General features: G+C 50.2%; 1 protein-coding gene across 1 annotated transcript in view; it reads left to right on the forward strand.

Annotated features, from left to right (window-relative positions):
- Positions 1–7,649: 7,649 nt before the first annotated feature.
- TTLL1 (tubulin tyrosine ligase-like family member 1) overlaps positions 7,650–18,018 on the forward strand; it is a 29,380-nt gene continuing 19,011 nt past the window's right edge. Inside the window, exons 1-4 of the mRNA XM_012637967.1 lie at positions 7,650–7,762; positions 14,396–14,604; positions 15,203–15,383; positions 17,573–17,707. Coding sequence (XP_012493421.1) covers positions 7,650–7,762; positions 14,396–14,604; positions 15,203–15,383; positions 17,573–17,707 — 638 coding nt within the window. The remainder of the gene's footprint in view (positions 7,763–14,395; positions 14,605–15,202; positions 15,384–17,572; positions 17,708–18,018) is intronic.

Consider the following 18,018-nt stretch of genomic DNA (forward strand, 5'->3'; position numbering starts at 1 on the left):
AGAAAGGTGGGCCCTGCCCTGAATTACAGACACTGGTAGGCAGCCTCTGTGGAGCATGGCACTGGCTCCCAGTGGGAGGGTGGAGATGGATAGTGACGGTATAGCCGTGATCCAATGCACTGTGCCATGTGAAGCCATTGTTTACATTGTTATTTATTATTTTTCTTAAAGGTGGTTCTTTTTTCCCTTCCAAGGAAGATTTGTAGGAAAACAATCCAGATGCCCCAGAATCCTAGCCTAGGTAGGACTCCGTTGAAACTGGTAGTGATCAAAATGTCTGGGGTAGCAGGGATGGGGGGCAGAAAGGACTCTCATTTTCTTTTTTGTTATTTTAGAGACAAGGTCTCTCTCTGTAGCCCAGGCTGGAGTGCGGTGACGTGATCATAGCTCACTGCAGCCTCAGACTCCTGGGCTCAAGTGATCCTCCAGCCTCGGCCTCCCCAGTAGCTGAGGCTATAGGCATGGACCACCACACCCAGCTAATTTTAAAATTTTTTGTAGAGATGGGGTCTCGATATGTTGCCCAGGCTGGTCTGGAACTCCTGGGCTCAAGCAATCCTTCCCCCTTGGTCTCTCAAAGTGCTGGGATTAGAGATGTGAGCCACTGAGCCAGCCAGGACTCCCATTTTCTGTTGGCTAGAGCAAGAAGGGTGAAATGATTGTTGTGAATGTAATTTCTTGTCTCTGGCTTACTGTTTTTCTTGAAAGGTTGGCCTGGCTTTTGTGTGTTGGTAGTAATAACCGTGGGAAGCGAAAGGCCTCTTGGCAAAGCATCTGTCCTCCGGGACTGTAGGCCTGCTCCAGCAGGCACATGTTCCCACACTCCGTGGAAATCAGCTCAACTCCCAGCCTGATACTTCATGCTCCTGGTAAAGCAGTGGAAGTCTTTACGGATGGCTGTTTACAAGTCTCTCTCCTTTGTGGGGCTCACAGCCCCTGTAGAGCTGGACTGCACCTGATTCACTGCTTGGCACAAGTAGCACTTGTTTGATTGTGTGTGGAGAGAATTCATTTATTTGTTTTTGTTAATTCATCAAATATTTATTGAGCACCTGCTACTGCTAGACACTCTACCAGGTGCTGGAGATTCAACAGGAGGCAAGGCAGAACGATACTCTTGCTCTCATGATGCTGATATGTCTGTGTAGAAGACGGATAACCACCAAGGAACAAATACTTGAACTAGACCAATTCTTTTCAAACTTGAACATGGGTAAGAATCACCTGAGAGCTCGAGACAGCCTCCTGGGCCCTAGGCCCGGAGAGTCTGAGTTGGTACCTCCTTGTTATGGGCCGGAGCTCAAGAATCTGTGTTTCTAACAAGCTCCAGGTGGGCCATGCTTTGAGTAGGGCTGCATAAGCAATTGTGTACAACCCGAGTGCCATGGAGAAAACAAAGTGAGTATGGTAGGGTTGGGAGGATTAAGATTGGGTGGTCAGGGAAAGCCACTCCGAGCAGTTGACCATTGAGAAGGGGCCAGATCTGGGGGAAGAGCAAAGACTCAAGACAGCATGCAGCTTGCTGGGTGTGAAGAGCTGAATGAAGGGCAGCTAGAGGAGGTGGTTGGTGACAAGGGTGGTGGGAGGCAAGGCCTGAGAGGTGACAAGGGCCCAGATCTTGCACGGCTTGCCTCGTGGGTGCTGGAGGACTGCTAGTTTTACTCTGAGTGCAATGGAAGCTGCTGTAGGGTTACGAGCAGAGTGACAGGAGCTGACGTGTGTGTGCAAAACAGCAGTCTGCTGCTGGCCGGGGGTGGGTTGCGGTGGATCAGGGATGGCAGCAAGTTGGTGGGGGTCTACTGCGTTGTCCAGGAGACTGGGGAAGCTGTGGAGAGACATGGATGGATTTGGAATCTTCTGGAGTAGACCTGATGTGATTTGCTGCTGGATTAAATTAGTAATGACTTCCTCCTCAGGGCCACAGTTGAACTTTGTCTTGTCAAAGCACTGGTGCGGGACAGGGCTTGTAGCTTGTTGGATGTGTCTCTCATGCCCCCTCCATCTGGATTGTCTCATTCAGTTTCATGTCTCCCTGTCACAGGCCTGGCCCTGAGTGGCTGTCAGTGCTGAGTGGACGGATGAAAAGCTAGACTATAGGTGGCCCCGACCCCAGGCTGTCCGTGGGAAACCTCTTCTCCAGCTTGTGGGGATCCTACCCACTTGCCCCAGGGCTGGGACCCATATTACCTTCTGAAAATAACCAGCAGCTCTCTGGTTTCAGGGTGGCTTTCTGTGGTTGGCATACCTCAGGGGGTGACAGCCCCAACTATGATTTTGAGCAGGGTTCAGCATAAAAGATCAATACATCACTCTCTGTTTTTCCTGGTTAGGTTTTTGTGGTGCTACTCTTTTTGAAAGTTGCTTAAAATTCAGACACATCAATGCATATGAACCAATGAGATGTAAGTTCACCAATGAGATGTGTCAAGTTCATTACTCTTAACCCCACTTTTGTTTTTCTGTTTTAGGAGGAAGTGACAGTAAAACAGTCTGATATCAGGTGTTTATTTACTTTCCTAAGGAAAAGGGCTTGGTGTTTCTGAGGGCTGGGAAGGAGTCAACCCGGTCTTCCGTGCTGTGGGGATCGGCCAGCTGGCTTACTTGTCTGTTCTGATGAGTCTGAGCTGGGTGCCTGGCGACGGAGTGAATCAGCCCACTCCCCTGCCCTGTAGGAGGTGCAGCCCCTCACGGGAGGCACCTGTGAACCAACAGTTGCCACGTGGTGCGGGATGGAGGCGGTGTGGGTTGTGGACAGGTTGTGGTCTCTGCCTTTTACTCTCTGGAGCCCCATTTTCCTCATCTGTAAAATGGGGAGAATAAACAAAGAATAAAAAAATAAATGAGAATACCTGCGTGTGGCGTCACATGAGCTGTAGTAACATACATAGTGGAGAAGAATATACATAAACTGCCCAACCCAGTGCCTGACGCATCCTGGTGCTTAAGAAGCGGTAGCTGCCGTTAGTAGCAGTAATATAAATATGTCATTCCTTACTCTGTGAGTTCCAGCAGCAGCCCGGGGCCTGCCAGGCCCACTGTAGGTAGTCGTTGGAACAGAAGGAGTGTGCAGAGTCAGATCATGGAAAGCTTCAAGGTAAAGCTCTCTTTGCTGGATGTTCTTGTTTCAAACCCAGGTAACTTTTGGAGTAGGTGCTGTGTGCCTCGTCCACACCTGCATTACCTTGCAGTCATCCCAGCAGTCCTGGGAAGGAGCTGGTGCTTTCATTCCCGTCTTTTTGCATGGCGACACAGAGGCTCTGAAGTGTCACTGTCTGTGGCTCAGCCATGGTCGGTGCTGGAACTGCATCAGATCTTCAAGCTGCAGGTATGGCTGTAGCCACTGTTCCCTCCTTCGGCTCTTCCCAAGGCTCCCTTGTCATTGATTCTAGGTGGTAGTTTCTATGCTAATTTGGAGCATTTCTATCAATAAAAAGAGGCCCTGTGTCTCTTTAAAGGAGAGGCAGCCTTAGTTCATTTCTTCCTGTCTTTTCTTTTAAACCATAAATGGCTGTCTTGCCTTTTTGCCCGTCACTTGACCGTGCCCGGTCTCCTATATATATATTTAAAACTCTTTATGGGCATAAATTTTTCTTCCTTCTTTTCTCCCTAGTGCCTTGGAGGGTTACATCTTGCAATAACTTCCCAGGGCTGCTGTAACAGAGCACCACAAGCTCGGTGGCTTGGTGAGGCCAAAAGTCTGAAGTGGAGGTGCTGGCAGGGCCGTGCTCACTCTGAAGAATCTCAGGGAGATCCTTTTTGCTTCTTCTACCCTCTGGTGGCCCCAGGCGTTTTGTGCTCATGGAAGCATAACTGCAGTCTCTGCCTCCGTCTTCACGTGGCCATCTTACCTCTGTGTCTGTGTCTCTGTGTCTCTGTGTCTTCACGTGGCGTTCTCTGCCTGTGTGTATGTGTGTCCAGATTCACCTCTTCTCGTGAGGACTTCTGTCGTGACATCATCTTAACTTGATTATATGTGCAAAGACTCTACTTCCAGATAAGGTCACGTTTACAGCTACCAGGGTTAGGACTTCACCATATTTTTGAGGGGGACACAGTTCAACCCATAATACGTCTCCAGGGGAGCAGCTATTGAAAGCAAAGAATCAGATTCAAAGGACTGACCCAGATGCACTCGTGCCCTTGTCCTGTGAATGCTTATTGTGTGTCCCAGTGGAATTGGTGCTGGAGATATTAGGGCCGGACAAGATGGACTGTGAGCTTTGATGCAAATGCCCGCTCTTCAATCTAGAAAGAAACAGTGGAATGAGTGGGAAACAGGTGACTAAGAGCATCCCGCCCTCCTGCATTTATAGACACAAGTTATGTTAAGAACTAAAATTCAAGGTAGGCGGTTCTGAGTGCAGAGAGGAGACAGAGGGTCTGAGAGGGCAGCTTACCTCCAGCTGACAGCTGAGAATGGCTCCCCCGGGAGTGGCTGGTGGGAGTTGGAGGAGAGAAAGTAGAGAGGTGCCTTTGCAGATTAAGGGACAGAGCCAGCACAGGCTAGCGGGCAGGTGCGTGGAACACAGGAAGGGCTTGAGTTCAGCTGAAGCCCTACGAGAAGGGGAGCGTGCAGTGGGGTGGAATGACAGCTGGAAAAGGTCAGCTGGAGCCAGTAAGTGACGTGATTCAGAAATATTTATCACAACAAGGGAAGACTCTAAGAGCATCTTTGGGGATGCCATACACTGAATATTCTGGCTAGTCATGGGTTTGCCTCAGCATTCATAAAATTCTTAAAGAGTGTCTCGATTTTTGTGCTGTATACGTTTTGTCTGGGCACTAACTTTGTTTTAGGTGAGAACCAGAGGTCAGGGTCAGTGGAGCCAAAGAGAATTTGGGCGTTGCCCGTGGCCGCTCCACAAGTGCCTGTGGTAGATACAGCCTGAGACTGGCCCGTCAGTGACCATTTGTCCACACGACGGAAGGGAGGGATGGGGCCCGGAAGAACACCTCACAGTCCAACTGAGGCACTTGCCTCCTTGGAGCCTCCACTTCCTGCTCAGTGAATGAGGCTGAGAATATTTGCCCCATGTGCCTTGTCTGGTTTTGGGGTCACACGCCTGGAAGTGTTTAGGACGCGTAAAGTGACACGTGAGTATCACCTGCTGCCTTTATGGCTTCAAGTTACTACTCTTCCTTCTTCCGCAGCCGGAAGTCAGTGTCTGGTGTGGGGTCACCCACTGAGACTTGCATTGTAAGCACCGAGTGTGAATTGTGCAGCCGGGCGGCTGGGTGTGGGGTCTCCAGGCTGGGGGCAGTGAGTCTCCCCGAGATCCTGGTTCGGCAGTCAGGCTGCAGGGGCAGAGTGTGGGCAGGATTGGTCAGGGAGGGACTCGGGGCTGTGGAGGCTGAAATCGAGGAGCGAAGGCGTGGAATCCCCTCGGCCATCGGCGTAGATGCGCCTGGGGGTGTGAGGTGCGTGGCATTTGCTCTTGTTCTCGGACGTCAGTCAACACCACGTGCGGATCTAGCTCTCGTGCTTTTGCTGTCATCTTGGCACGGGGAGTGCTGGAGTTACACATGTATCGTGACCGGTCACTTAACAGTCATTTATGTGGCACCTTGGAGCTTGCAGAGAGCGATTCCTTGTATTCCTCGTGTTGCCCCCGTGACCCAGGCACGGTCCTCATCCTGCTGAAGGCCAGGTGCACAGAAGGGAGTGACCGGCTGTGTGGAAAAGGTGGCACCTTAGCGTAGGATCACCTTGGGTTTGAATCCTTGAGTCTGGCCCTTACACGGGCTCTTAACCTTTGCGCCTTGGCTTCTTCCTCCGTGAGGGGGGATGATGATGATGATGATGATGGTGATGGTGAGTGTTTCTGAGTGCTTGCTGTGTGCTGGGCGCTGACTGGTGCTATACCTGTGTGCACTTGCCCCATGGGATGGGTAGACACTATTGTTATCCCCACTTTACAGAAGACGAAACAGAGGCTCAGAGAGGTTAAGTAACTTGCCCAAAGTCACATGGCTGGTGAGTGGTGGCGCTAGGCCTCAAACCCAAGCTGTGGAGCCCATACTCTACCGTGGTCCTGCCTCTGTGACACTGTGACACTCCAGCCTTGCTGGGGGGTGAGGAGGGAGCAGGCTCACGGGAGAGCCAGGCATGTCTGGGCCCCATCTCCATATCTCATGCTCTTCCTGCCCTATCAGGTTGCCCGGAAGTGGAGCTATTGCCAGTCCCTGGAGCAGGTGCCTCTCCATTCATGAAAGGCCCTCGGAGCTCTTAGGGCCCCTGGCTTTCAAGGCCAGTTTTGCATGGAACCCCTTCTGAAGAAATTGTGCATAGAAGCATAACAAAGTGTACTGGTTTATTGTTTAAAGGTACTACTCTTCCTTCTGCTATCATCCAGGTGGAAATCAGTGGCGTGAGACCACCCAGTAAGATTTTTAAGTACAGCGTGTGAACCATGCAGCCCGGATGATTGTGGCATGGGGGGACAGCCCCCAACAGCCTTCTCTGGTCAGAGCTGGGGTGGGAGCCTAGAGTCCTGGGCTGCCCGAGCAGTGCGAAAACCAGACTTTTCAGAGGCAACTGAGGTCCAGAGTCCTCCTGGAACTAGCTTAGAGTCCCACAGTGCTGTTGGCAGGCCTGGGACCATGGCAGTCAGTCTGAACCAAGCACCCCCACGGCCAGGCATGGAGCTGGGCCCTGGGCATGTAGCAGTGAGGAGGAGTGCCCGGCCTCCAGCTGGGGCAGCAGGTGCTAGCTGCAGAACTGCGGGGGTGCTGAGGGGCCAGACACCTGTGTCTGGAGGGGCGGGGAAGCTTTGCGGAGGAAGTGACATTCGTTGGTGTGGGCAGGTGAGTGGGAGAGAACAAGGGCAAAGTGCTATAGGCAGAGGGCCCAGCACATGCAAGGCCCTGGGCTTGGGGAGAGGGTGGGCAGAGGAGTTCACTGTGGCAGGAACAGGGGGAAGGAGGTGGCGCAAGACGGACCTGGAGAAGCAGGTGAGGGCCAGGGTCCGTGTGATTTAAGGACACTGCGGAGCCATGGATGGTGTTCAGTGGGAGGCATGTGGTCACATAGACACTTAAGGTCACACTGCAGTTACAGGCCATGCCTGGGGATGGGGGAAGGACACAGGAACACTCCGATCGGGACAGGCATGTTGACCCCCATTCACACTTCAGAAGTCAGCTCAAGGGTCCCCCACTCAGGGCAACCTTCCCCACCCGCCCTGAGCAGGGCCCATCCTCCTGCCCAGCTCACATAGCCCCACATGCCTCTCCTTGGTGGTTCTTGGCGCATTTGCAGTTGAACACTTGGTGATTATTTAACGGCTGCATTTATCTCCCACTAGACCAGGATTTCTGAGCCTTGACACAAGTTGACATTTGGGGCTGCGTAATTTGCTTTGAGGGGCCATCTGTGCATTGTCAGAAGTTGAACAGCATCCCTGGCCCCTACACACTGGATGCCAGAGGCATCCCCCTCCCCAGTTGTGACAACCAGTATATCTCTAGACACTGCCAGATGTCTCCTGGGGGACAGAGTTGCCTCTGATTGAGAACCACTGCTGGGGTAAGGTTGAGCCTGGGGGACATAAGCTGGTTTCCTGTGGTGTTGAGAAGATTCCTTGGGTTTGAGGAGCAGTTAGTTGATGTTGAAGTTTCATAGCGGTAACAACTTAATCTCTTCCAGGATCATGGCAGGAAAAGTGAAATGGGTCACTGATATCGAGAAGTCAGTGTTGATCAATAACTTTGAAAAGAGAGGATGGGTCCAAGTGACGGAAAATGAAGATTGGAATTTTTACTGGTAAGTATAAAAGGCAGGGCTCTATTGCTTTTCTGAAGCAGACTCGTCAGTATTATTAATCTACTACGGCGGATACAGAGTGTGCCTTGTGCAGCACTGTGTCGTAGGGGGTTGGTGTCTTCATGCCGTCATGCTGTGTCTCAGCGCGCATTTTTCATTGGGGCACGGCCTGAGTCGTGAGCGCACCACACACTGTGGGGTGGCCCGCACCCGCTGCCTGTCAGCCTGGGACGGGAAGTCCACGCTGTCTCCACACAGCTGAGTGTGTTAACACTGTGGGAAATTTGGGTGAGAAATAGGAGCCCCAGCGCCCGCCTTCCAGCGAGCGAGAGTTCCAGTCAGTGCCCGGAGAGACGGGAGAGCGCGCGGGGAGAGCGCTGGGCGCCTGCTTTTGCTTTCCTCTCGTGTAAGAGGGTGCTAGTTGGACTGATAACAAACAATACCAACAATGGAAGAGTGAGACTAGGAAAAGACAGCAGCTTGGCACCGGCTCTGGGCATGCTGTACCCAGACGGGAGCTTGAGATGTGCCCTGGACTCCTCTCTCTTTCTTCCCCACCTCATGGGCTGAGGTCTGTGTCCTCCACTCTCCTCTTTTCTTCTTCCACAGTGGCCTCGGTGTGGGCCTGGTCTGCTCCCTCCCTCGATTGAACCGGCTTCCTGCTTCGGGAGCCTCCCCGCTCTGGCGGGCACACACCTGGACAGGCAGCTGTATATATCTGGCCATTGCATTCTGTAGTTCCAGGTCTGGAGCGTCACAGTGGTTCCTCAGGTGTTGGGGGCTGGGAAGGGAATATACTAGGGCTGATGGGGCTTTTTTGCCCTACACAGCTCCCGGCTGCTGCCTTGAGAGATGTTACTGGGCCTCTCCCAGCCACTTCCCTTCTCCCCCACCCCGCCCCCAATGCATGAGGATGCACATCTTTTTGTTTTTGTTCTTGAGATAGGGTCTCACTCTGTTGCCTGGGCTGCAGTGCAGTAGCATCATCATGGCTCACTGTAACCTCAAATTCCTGGGCTCAAGCGATCCTCCTGCCTCAGCCTCCCAAGTAGCTGAGACTACAAGCGTGTGCAACCACACCCGGCCAATTTTTCTATTTTTCGTAGAAACAGGGACTCCTTATGTTGCTTAGGCTGGTCTTAAACTCCTGGCCTCAAGCAGTCTTCCCATCTTGGCCTCCCAGAGTGCTAGGATTACAGGCGTGAGCCACTACACCCAGCCCGTGTGTCTTTCTTTGTTTACCTACCAAGGCATGCCTTTGTACATGGTGTACTTCTGCCTGCCCCATCCCAACACACACACACACACACACACACACACACACACACACACACACACACACGGCAAACCCCACCCCATCATCAGAGACAGTGCATCCAGGGTTAGAAGCCCAGACTGTGGAGCCAGAGCCTACCTCAGTTCATGTCTTGGCTTCTCTGCGTGCCTGGCACATAGTAGGTGCTCTATAAGTGAGTGCTGTCACTATCCTTTATGCACCAGTGCGAGGGCTGCCTGCTCTGGGAGTCACCCCCGCCTCTCAGGCTCCCAGGTGGCATTATTAGTTGCTGTGGCAGCAGACGCTGTGTGCTATGATCTCCCACCCGTCCCCTCTTCACATTATACTGAGAATCCTTGAGAGTGAGGGCCTTGCCTGGCTTATTTCAGCGTCTCCAGAGCCTGGCATGGGCCCGGGCACACAGTACACTGGCACCCAGCGTCTCTCTCCACGAGTGAGCACAGGATGGCCCTTACTTTGCCCCTAATGACAGTTAAGTCACCTCTGTTTTAAACCACAACTTAGTTTGTCGTCAGAAGCATGGAGTGCAGGTAGAGCATTCATAGTCATTCAGCACCTGCGTATGCTTTGGCATCTAGTTTGCATTGTTACCTCTCCCAGGTAAAATGCAGTAATTGATCCAGGTCCTGTTTTATAGGTGCTCTGAAAGAAAAGGCTGAATGAGACAGTATTTGAGATGACTTGTAGCCCGTAGCTCTGTGCCATGGGCTCAGCCAGTGCTAAGTTCTTTTGGCAGACTCTTAGCAGGTAACCACTGCCTGGGCAGGGACCCAGTGCCTCCCTTCTTCATGCCAGATGAGAAGCATTTTGGAACTATTCTTAACAATAATAACAAAAGAGAGATAATGAGAGAGAAGAAAAAAGCTAAATGGTATAATAGCTTTGGCTATTTGATATCTTAAGAGCTCCTGTTCTAAGCATTAAGTGTACTGTCAGGTTTTTAAAAATTGGTTAGGATAAAATATTGTGAACAACTAAATGTTAAACAGTATGAGAAAGGTTAAGTACATTAACTGAGTAGATTATGGTGCAGCCATAAAAATAATTACAACAATTATAGCGCAATTTGGAAAATTGTGTAACAGTAAGTAAGAAGAAAAACATGTCATGAAATTGTATTTGTATTCCATTAACAACTGCAAAAATAGCTGGCATATGGGCAGGAAGTAGAAGGAACGTGAAACATGAAAACAATGACTGTGCGAGAGTGGGAGGATTAGTCATCTATTGCCAGATTAATGCGGCGTAACAAATGCTACAAGACTTCAGGGCTTACGACAACCATTTTTTATGTCGATGAGGTCATGGGTTTGGCTGGGTGGTTCTCATAGTATGGCAGGGCTCAGCTGATCTTGTCTGGACTCACTCATGCGCCTGCTGTCCACTGGTGGCCATCTGGGGCTTGGCTGCTCTGAGATGCCCTCGTCTAGGGCAACAAGGACTGTTTAACTTATCTCTCACGTCCCTCCAGCCGGCCAGCCTGGGCTTGTCCTCATGGTTGGGGCGGGGTCCAAGAGGGAGAGTGAAGGCTCTCAGGCCCTTTGAGGCCTAGTCTCAGCATCAGCACACTATCACTTCTGCCACATTATTTTTGCCCAAAGCAAGGCATAAGGTCAGCCCAGATTCAAGGGGTGAGGAAATGTATAGACTTTACCTTCAGATGGGAGTTGCTGCAGAAATTACAAGGGACATGGAAATAAGACGGGCGGGGAGTTGGGGCCATTTTTATAATCAATCTACAGAGTAGGCAAATGTTTCAGTATTATAAAGGGCATCTTGGAGAAATGACCAATTCCAGGCATAAGGAGGAAATGTGCAAGGTGACCTTGGAACAGCTTATTGTACCTAAAAGTAAGGACGTTATTGACAACTACTGGAGTCACATTAATAGGACTAAGGCGACAACTTGAAGAGCTCCTTTTGCCCAAAACAGGATCAATTTGAGCGTCAGTAAGAATAACTGCAACAGATTGAAACTCATCATATATGTTTGAATTTATGAGTTCATGCAAATACAAAACCAAAAATCCTCCAAAAGCTGCCTACCCGATTTGTGGCAGATTAAAGATGGCTACAGTTTTTGACACCACTCCCCTCCGAAGGTGGCGTCTTTGTCCCCTCCTCATGAATTTGGGGAGGGTTTTTGACTGGTTTGACCTATGGAATATAGTAAAAATTACGTGTGTCAGCCCAGGCCTTAAGAAACTAGCAGCTTCCACTTCCTCTATTGGAAACACACAGAAGCCCTGAGCTGTCCTGTGAGGTGACCATCCTGAGGCTGTCGTGCTGCCGTGACCATGGGTAGGCACTGTGCATGGCAGTTGCAGCTGCGCCCAGCCTTCTAGTCATGCTCGCCAAGGTGCCAGACATGTGAATGAAGCCTTCTCGGACCCCCAGACCAGCCCATCTGCTGGCTGAAAATCACCGAGTGACCTCAGTCAACACACTAGGAGCAGCAGAACTGCCCAGCTGAGCCCTGCCCCGATTCTTGACCTACAAAACCACGAGATCCAGCACAAGGGCCTTTGGCGTAAGCTGCTACAGTTGGGGTAATTTGTTGTATAGATGACAGAATGCAGCACGTGACACGCCTGGGGGGAGGGAACCTGCTTGTTATTTTGAAATACTGATACATGAAAGAATCAAGCACTGATGCTGTGTTTCCTCTATGAGCTGTTTCTCGGGGCATCTAAATTGTTGATGAAGGGAAGTTTCTCCTTACAGAAATATTCCTGCTAATAAATGAAAGAAGAATGAGAAAGAATATTGCCATGAAAAAACAAATGTAAAATTTCTCGTTGCTGATCTTTATATGGATTATATGTTCAAATGATAATCTTTGGATATATTGGGTTAAATAACATATTAAAATTATTTTCACCCATTTATTTTATTTATTTATTTGACAGACTCTCACTTTGTTGCCCGGGCTAGAGTGCCGTGGCGTCAGCCTAGCTCACAGCAACCTCAAACTCCTGGGCTCAAGCAATCCTCCTGCCTCAGCCTCCCCAGCAGCTGGGACTGCAGGCACGCGCCATGACGCTCGGCTAATTTTTCTATTTTTAGTAGAGACGGGGTCTCACTCTTGCTCTAGCTGGTCTTGAACTCCTGAGCTCAAGTGATCCTCCTGCCTTGGCCTCCCAGAGTGCTAGGATTACAGCCGTAAGCTACCTCACCGTGCCTCACCCATTTCTTTTAACTTTTTTAAAAAAACATAGCTACTAGAAAATTTACAATTACCAACGTGGTCCTCAGTTGTGGCTCAAGTTCTGTAATGTTTCTGTTGGATTGTGCTGCACTAGGTGGTGCTCCTGGATCACCGGCATCCCAAAAAGAGAGACCCCAGGCTGCACATGCCTGCTGATGGCAGTACACACCACATGGGGTGTAGCCTTGCCAAAAAATCCACCTGACGCTCATCCAACCTCTAGGTCTGACTACCAATTTCCAGGAAATTTAGGGGCCAGGGGAACATGCTAAATAAGAGCCTGAGGGAACCTCTATAGGACAACAGCTGGTGACCTCAACAAGTAAGTTGCATAGTTAAGAAAAAGAGAGGGAGAATATATGGATAAAAAGAGACGTAAGAGACAAAACAACTGTCAGAAGGTCTGGCCCTTATTTGCACAAGCTTTAAAAACTATCAGGCTGAGCGAAGTGGCTCACGCCTGTAATCCTGCCACTCTGGGAAGCAGAGGCACGAGGATTGCTCGAGGCCAGGAGTCCAAGACCAGCCTGACCAAGAGTGAGACCCGTCTCTACTAAAATTAGAAAAATTAGCCAGGCGTGGTGGCAAGCACATGTATTCCCAGATACCTGGGAGGCTGAGGCAGGAGGATCGCCTGTGCCCAGGAGTTGGAGGTTGCAGTGAGCTATGATGACACCACTGCACTCTAGCCCAGGCAACAGTGTGAGACACTGTCCCAAAAAACAAACAAACAAAAAAAACACTATTTATCAGACAATTAGGGAAATCTGAACACAAATTAATATTTGATGATATTCAAGAATTATTGCTATTCTTTTTAATTGTGACAATATAAATCAGGATATCAGATAATGTGAAAAGGAGTCTTGAACTGTTAGAAGTATTTTGGATGAAACGATATGGTGTCTGGGGATTGTTTCAGAAAAAGCCAGTGCTGGGAGCAGAGTACAGCAGGACCGGCGGTGCTGGGGAAAGGGGTTCCCTTACGCTCTCTCTCTACTCTTGTGTGTGGTTGAGCTTTTCCATAATAAAAAGTCAAAAAAGATTCCCTTTATTGTTTTTTTTTGAGACAGGGTCTCACTCTGTTGCCTGGGCTGGAGTACAGTGGCATCATCATAGTTCACTGTAGCCTCAAACTCTTGGCCTCAAGCAATACTCCTGCCTCAGCCTCCTGAGTAGCTGGGAGTATAGGCATGCACCACCACGCCGGGCTAAGTTTTTAAAAATTTTTTTGTAGAGACAGGGTCTTGCTATGTTGCTCAGGCTAGTCTGGGACTCCTGAGTTCAAGTGATGCTCCTGCCTTGGCCTCCCAAAGTGCTAGAATTATGGGTGTAAGCCACCGTGCCCAGCCAGATTACCTTTATTCTAATGATCACGGAATCCAAAGAAACCCTTTGGGTGTTCTGGGCACCCTCTTTTGAGTGGTGCTGTTGGGTGGGAGTAGGGTTGGGGAGGACAGGGACCACAGCCAAGAGGCCAGGTGGCAACCTGCCTTGTTCTGTGACTCATTGGCTCCCTGTAGGGCCAGCCTGCCCCTCCTCCATACTCCTTCCCTGTCCATCTGTGGGGCTGGTGAGGGAAAGGGTATGGCAGGGAGGTGGTGGCTTTCTTAGAGGCTTGGAAAGAATCCGTTTCTCTTTCAACTCTGTCGTCCCCATCCCCAGGAAGCTCTTCAAGAACATGGAGCGCTGACTCAGAGCCCTTAAATAACCTCTGTGATTTTGGTTTTCAGGGGTCCTTGAACTTCCTGAATTTGGGTGCAAATATTACATAAGTGAGTTTCCTAATTTCAGAGTCAAAGGGGTCTGTCTTTTCATTCATTTGTTTGGTTCATTACATTATCAGTAATGTTGTCACTAATCAATAAGCATTTATTGAGCACCTCCTCCGGGCCAGAGAGTGAAACTGTTCTGGGTGCAGAATCAAAACAGCTCCTGCCCCACACACAGGTCACGTCAGTCCCTGCATGAGTGTTCCGTGCTGCTCGGGCCGTTGAGGGAGTAGCGGGTAAGGGCGCTGAGGGCGTGGGCCTGCTGGTCAGCGTTCGAGGGGCCGTGACGGGCACCGCCACCACATGGACGTCGCCGCCGGGCTTCACCCTGCACACACTCTCTGTGCTTCTTTCAGGATGAGCGTGCAAACCATCCGAAATGTGTTCAGCGTTGAAACCGGATATCGGCTCTCAGATGATCAAATAGTCAACCACTTCCCGAACCACTATGAACTGACCCGCAAGGATCTGATGGTGAAGAACATTAAAAGATACAGGAAGGAGCTAGAGAAGGAAGGGAGTCCGCTGGCAGAAAAGGATGAAAATGGAAAATACCTCTACCTGGGTTTGTGCCTCTTTCACTGGCCTCACGGTTTTAGTTGTGAGCGTGTCTGTGCAGGGTGTGGGGGGCACTTGTCTCGTTCCAGACATCTCCAGAAACTGGGGCGCGGCAGGGCTCAAGTTTAGAATCTGAGTTTCCGTGGGTGCTTGGGGAATGGATGTGCTTCGTGGGTGACACTTCCAGAGCCACACACTGCCACAAGGGGTCAGCATGCGTCTAGCCATACACAGGGACGGTGTGTCCCTGTGCCATCTGGTGATAAAAGCTGGACTGCTGGTTGATGCCAGAATCCCTTCACATAGCTGGGCGGAATTATGTAACTGACCTGTCTGGGCCTTGGTTTCCTCATCTGCTAAATGGGAATGGCAGTGCCTAGCTCACAGGTGGCTGTGGGGGTTAAATAAAACAGGTTCGTAAAGTGCTCAGAGCACGCAGAGCTCGATAAAGGTAACCTGTTAGTATGAGACCTCCTTGATCGGTAGATGCTGGGCGTGTGCATGGGGGGCCGAGGAAGCAGCCCCTGAAAAGGCAGTGCAGCGTTTTCTGTTCATGCCGCTGTCGGGCTGGCTGATCACCAGCGCTGGGTGTGTTTACCTTTCAGACTTCGTTCCGGTCACCTACATGCTGCCCGCCGACTACAACCTGTTCGTGGAGGAGTTCAGGAAGAGCCCGTCCAGCACCTGGATCATGAAGCCTTGTGGCAAAGCCCAGGGAAAGGGCATCTTTCTTATCAACAAGCTCTCACAGATCAAAAAGTGGTCTCGGGACAGCAAGACGTCTTCGTGAGTGTGGGAAGCCACCCAACCTGCGTGCTGGGTCCCAGTTAGCGGTTCCATGCCATTCTGCAGTCTTTGGCCATGAGCTGGGTGGCCCTCGCTCTTAGAGGTGTGCGTCACTTGTCACGTGGTGTCGTAGCAGGGCTCTGTGGCTGTGTACTAGTGTGATTAATCACAGACTCTGCCGAGGTTAGTTGAGAGGGCCATGGGAGTGGGTCGCCGGCAGGGGCCTTGCAGGCTCTCTACTCATGAGCTGGCGTGGGACCCGCTCATTCGCAGGAGTTCTGAGGCAGCAAGGCGTGTGCTCAAGTCCTGGGGGCTCGGGGCCTGGGGGTCCCGGGTTTGAATCCCAGTCTGACACTTACTGGCTCAATACATCTTGCTTTTTAGACTCTCAGTGTGTCACATTCTTCATCTGGGTAAACTGGGGGCACCAGTAGCACCGTCATGGAGTTGTGGGGTGGAGTGAGCTCACAGGCATAAAGCATGTGGCGGGGGCCAGGCATACCCCAGCGAGCGGCAGGTCACTGTCCTTGTGCACTAGTCTGCAGGTCGGGTCCAGTGTCCTCCTGGGTTTGCTGGCTCCTCTCTGCCCCTGCAGTTTCCTTAGCTGCTTGGCGGTGCCCAGGGGCCGCTGGAGCAAAGCCTCGGTGTGAGCCTTTCCCAGTGGGGCAGATGACTTACCTGTTAGGAGTTCCCAGGGTGACAGGGGCGCCCTCTCATGGTGTAGTACATTACACTCTACTACCCCCAGATAGTCAGGCCCAGGGAGTACTTCCCTGAATGGGCTCCCAGAGGCCGTCCTGCAGCTGCTGGCACTGTCCCCTGGCCGCTATCCCCTGTGGCTACCACCTCACCCCCGTTTCCTCCCTGGTAAACCAGCCTTTCACTTAGTGAGAGGAAAGGAGCTTGTTACCAGCCAAATAAATACACCTTTGGTCTTTACTATCAATTTTTCTTAATTGACTTTATTTTTTAGAGCAGTTCTAGGTTCACTGCAGAATTGAACAAAAGGTACAGAGAGTTCCCACGTGCCCTTCCCCACATGTGCACAGTCTCCCCGTGATCAGCATCCCCCGCCAGAGTGTATATTTGTTACAGATTGATCGACCGACATTGACACATTGTCACCCGAAGCTGGTATTTATGTATTGGGGTTCTCTCTTGGTGTTGTCCATTCTTTGAGCTGGGACAAACACATAGCAACAGGTACTCACCATTACGGTATCATACAGAGCAGCTTCACTGCCTTGAAAATCCCCTGTGATCTGCCTGTTCATCCCTCCTTCCCCCTAATTCTGGCAACCGTTGGTCTTTTTACTGTTTCCGTAGTTTAGCCTTTTCCAGAACGTCATATAGTTGGAATCATGCAGTACGCAGCCTTTTCAGATTGGCTTCTTTCATTTAGTGATGTGCATTTAAGGTTCCTCCGTGTATTTCATAGCTTGATAGCTCATCTCTTTTTAGCACTGAATAGTGTTCAGTTGTCTGGGTGTACCACAGTTTATCCACTCACCTACTGAAGGACATCTTGGTTGCTTCCAAGTTTGGGCAATTATGAGTAAAGCTGCTGTAAACATCCTTGTGCAGGTTTTTGTGTGGACGTAAGTTTTGCAGCTCCGTTGTGTGATTGCCAGATCGTATGGTAAGAGTATGTCTAGTTTTGTGAGAAACTGCCAAGTTGTTTTCCAAGCGGCTGGACCATTGCGCATTCCCACCGGCAATGAATGGCAGCTCCTGTTGCTCCACATCCTCGCCAGCGCTTGGCGTTGTCATTGTTCTGAATTTTGGGCATATCATAGGTGTGTGGTGTGTCTCATTGTCGTTTCAATTTGCACTTCCCTGATGTATGAAGTGGAGCATCTTTCGTAGGCCTAATTGCCATCTGTGTATCTTTTTTAGCGAGGTGTCTGTTAAGGTCTTTGGCCCACTTTTTAATGGTGTTTTGTTTTCTTACTGTTGAATTTTAAGGGTTCTTTGTATATTTGGGATAACGGTCCTTTATCAGATATATCTTTTGCAGATATTTCCTCCCAGTCTGTGTGGCTTGTCTTTTTATTTTCTTGACAGTGTCTTTTTCAGAGCAGAAATTTTTAATTTTAATGCAGTCTAGCTTGTCCATTCTTTCTTTCATGGATTGCGTCTTTGACGTCTTATCTTTTACCATCTAATTTTGACTTCTCTCTGATGGTCAGGTTTGTGTCTCAGTCTACTAAAGAAGCCTACGTGATCTCTCTCTACATTAACAACCCGTTACTAATTGGTGGGAGGAAGTTTGATCTGCGCTTGTACGTCCTGGTGTCCACGTATCGCCCGCTGCGCTGTTACATGTAAGAGGCCTTAGGGGTTTGTTTCCATTCTTAGGATTGTGTTTTACCTGATGCTTCTTGCTTCTTACCACCATCATGAGGTTGACTACAACAATGTATGCACAGTGCCTGGCACAGGGTAAGTATTAAGGAAAATAAGAGCAGTTAACCCTGATGCTAGTGTGAATCTTACAAATAAGAAGGCAGCTCTTTTTTTTTTATTTTTTTTTTGAGACAGAGTGTCGCTTTGTTGCCCTGGCTAGAGTGAGTGCCGTGGCGTCAGCCTAGCTCACAGCAACCTCAAACTCCTGGGCTCAAGCAATCCTTCTGCC

Source organism: Propithecus coquereli, unplaced genomic scaffold (assembly GCF_000956105.1).
Source record: "Propithecus coquereli isolate 6110/MARCELLA unplaced genomic scaffold, Pcoq_1.0 Scaffold126, whole genome shotgun sequence".
Classification (NCBI taxonomy): Eukaryota; Metazoa; Chordata; class Mammalia; order Primates; family Indriidae; genus Propithecus; species Propithecus coquereli.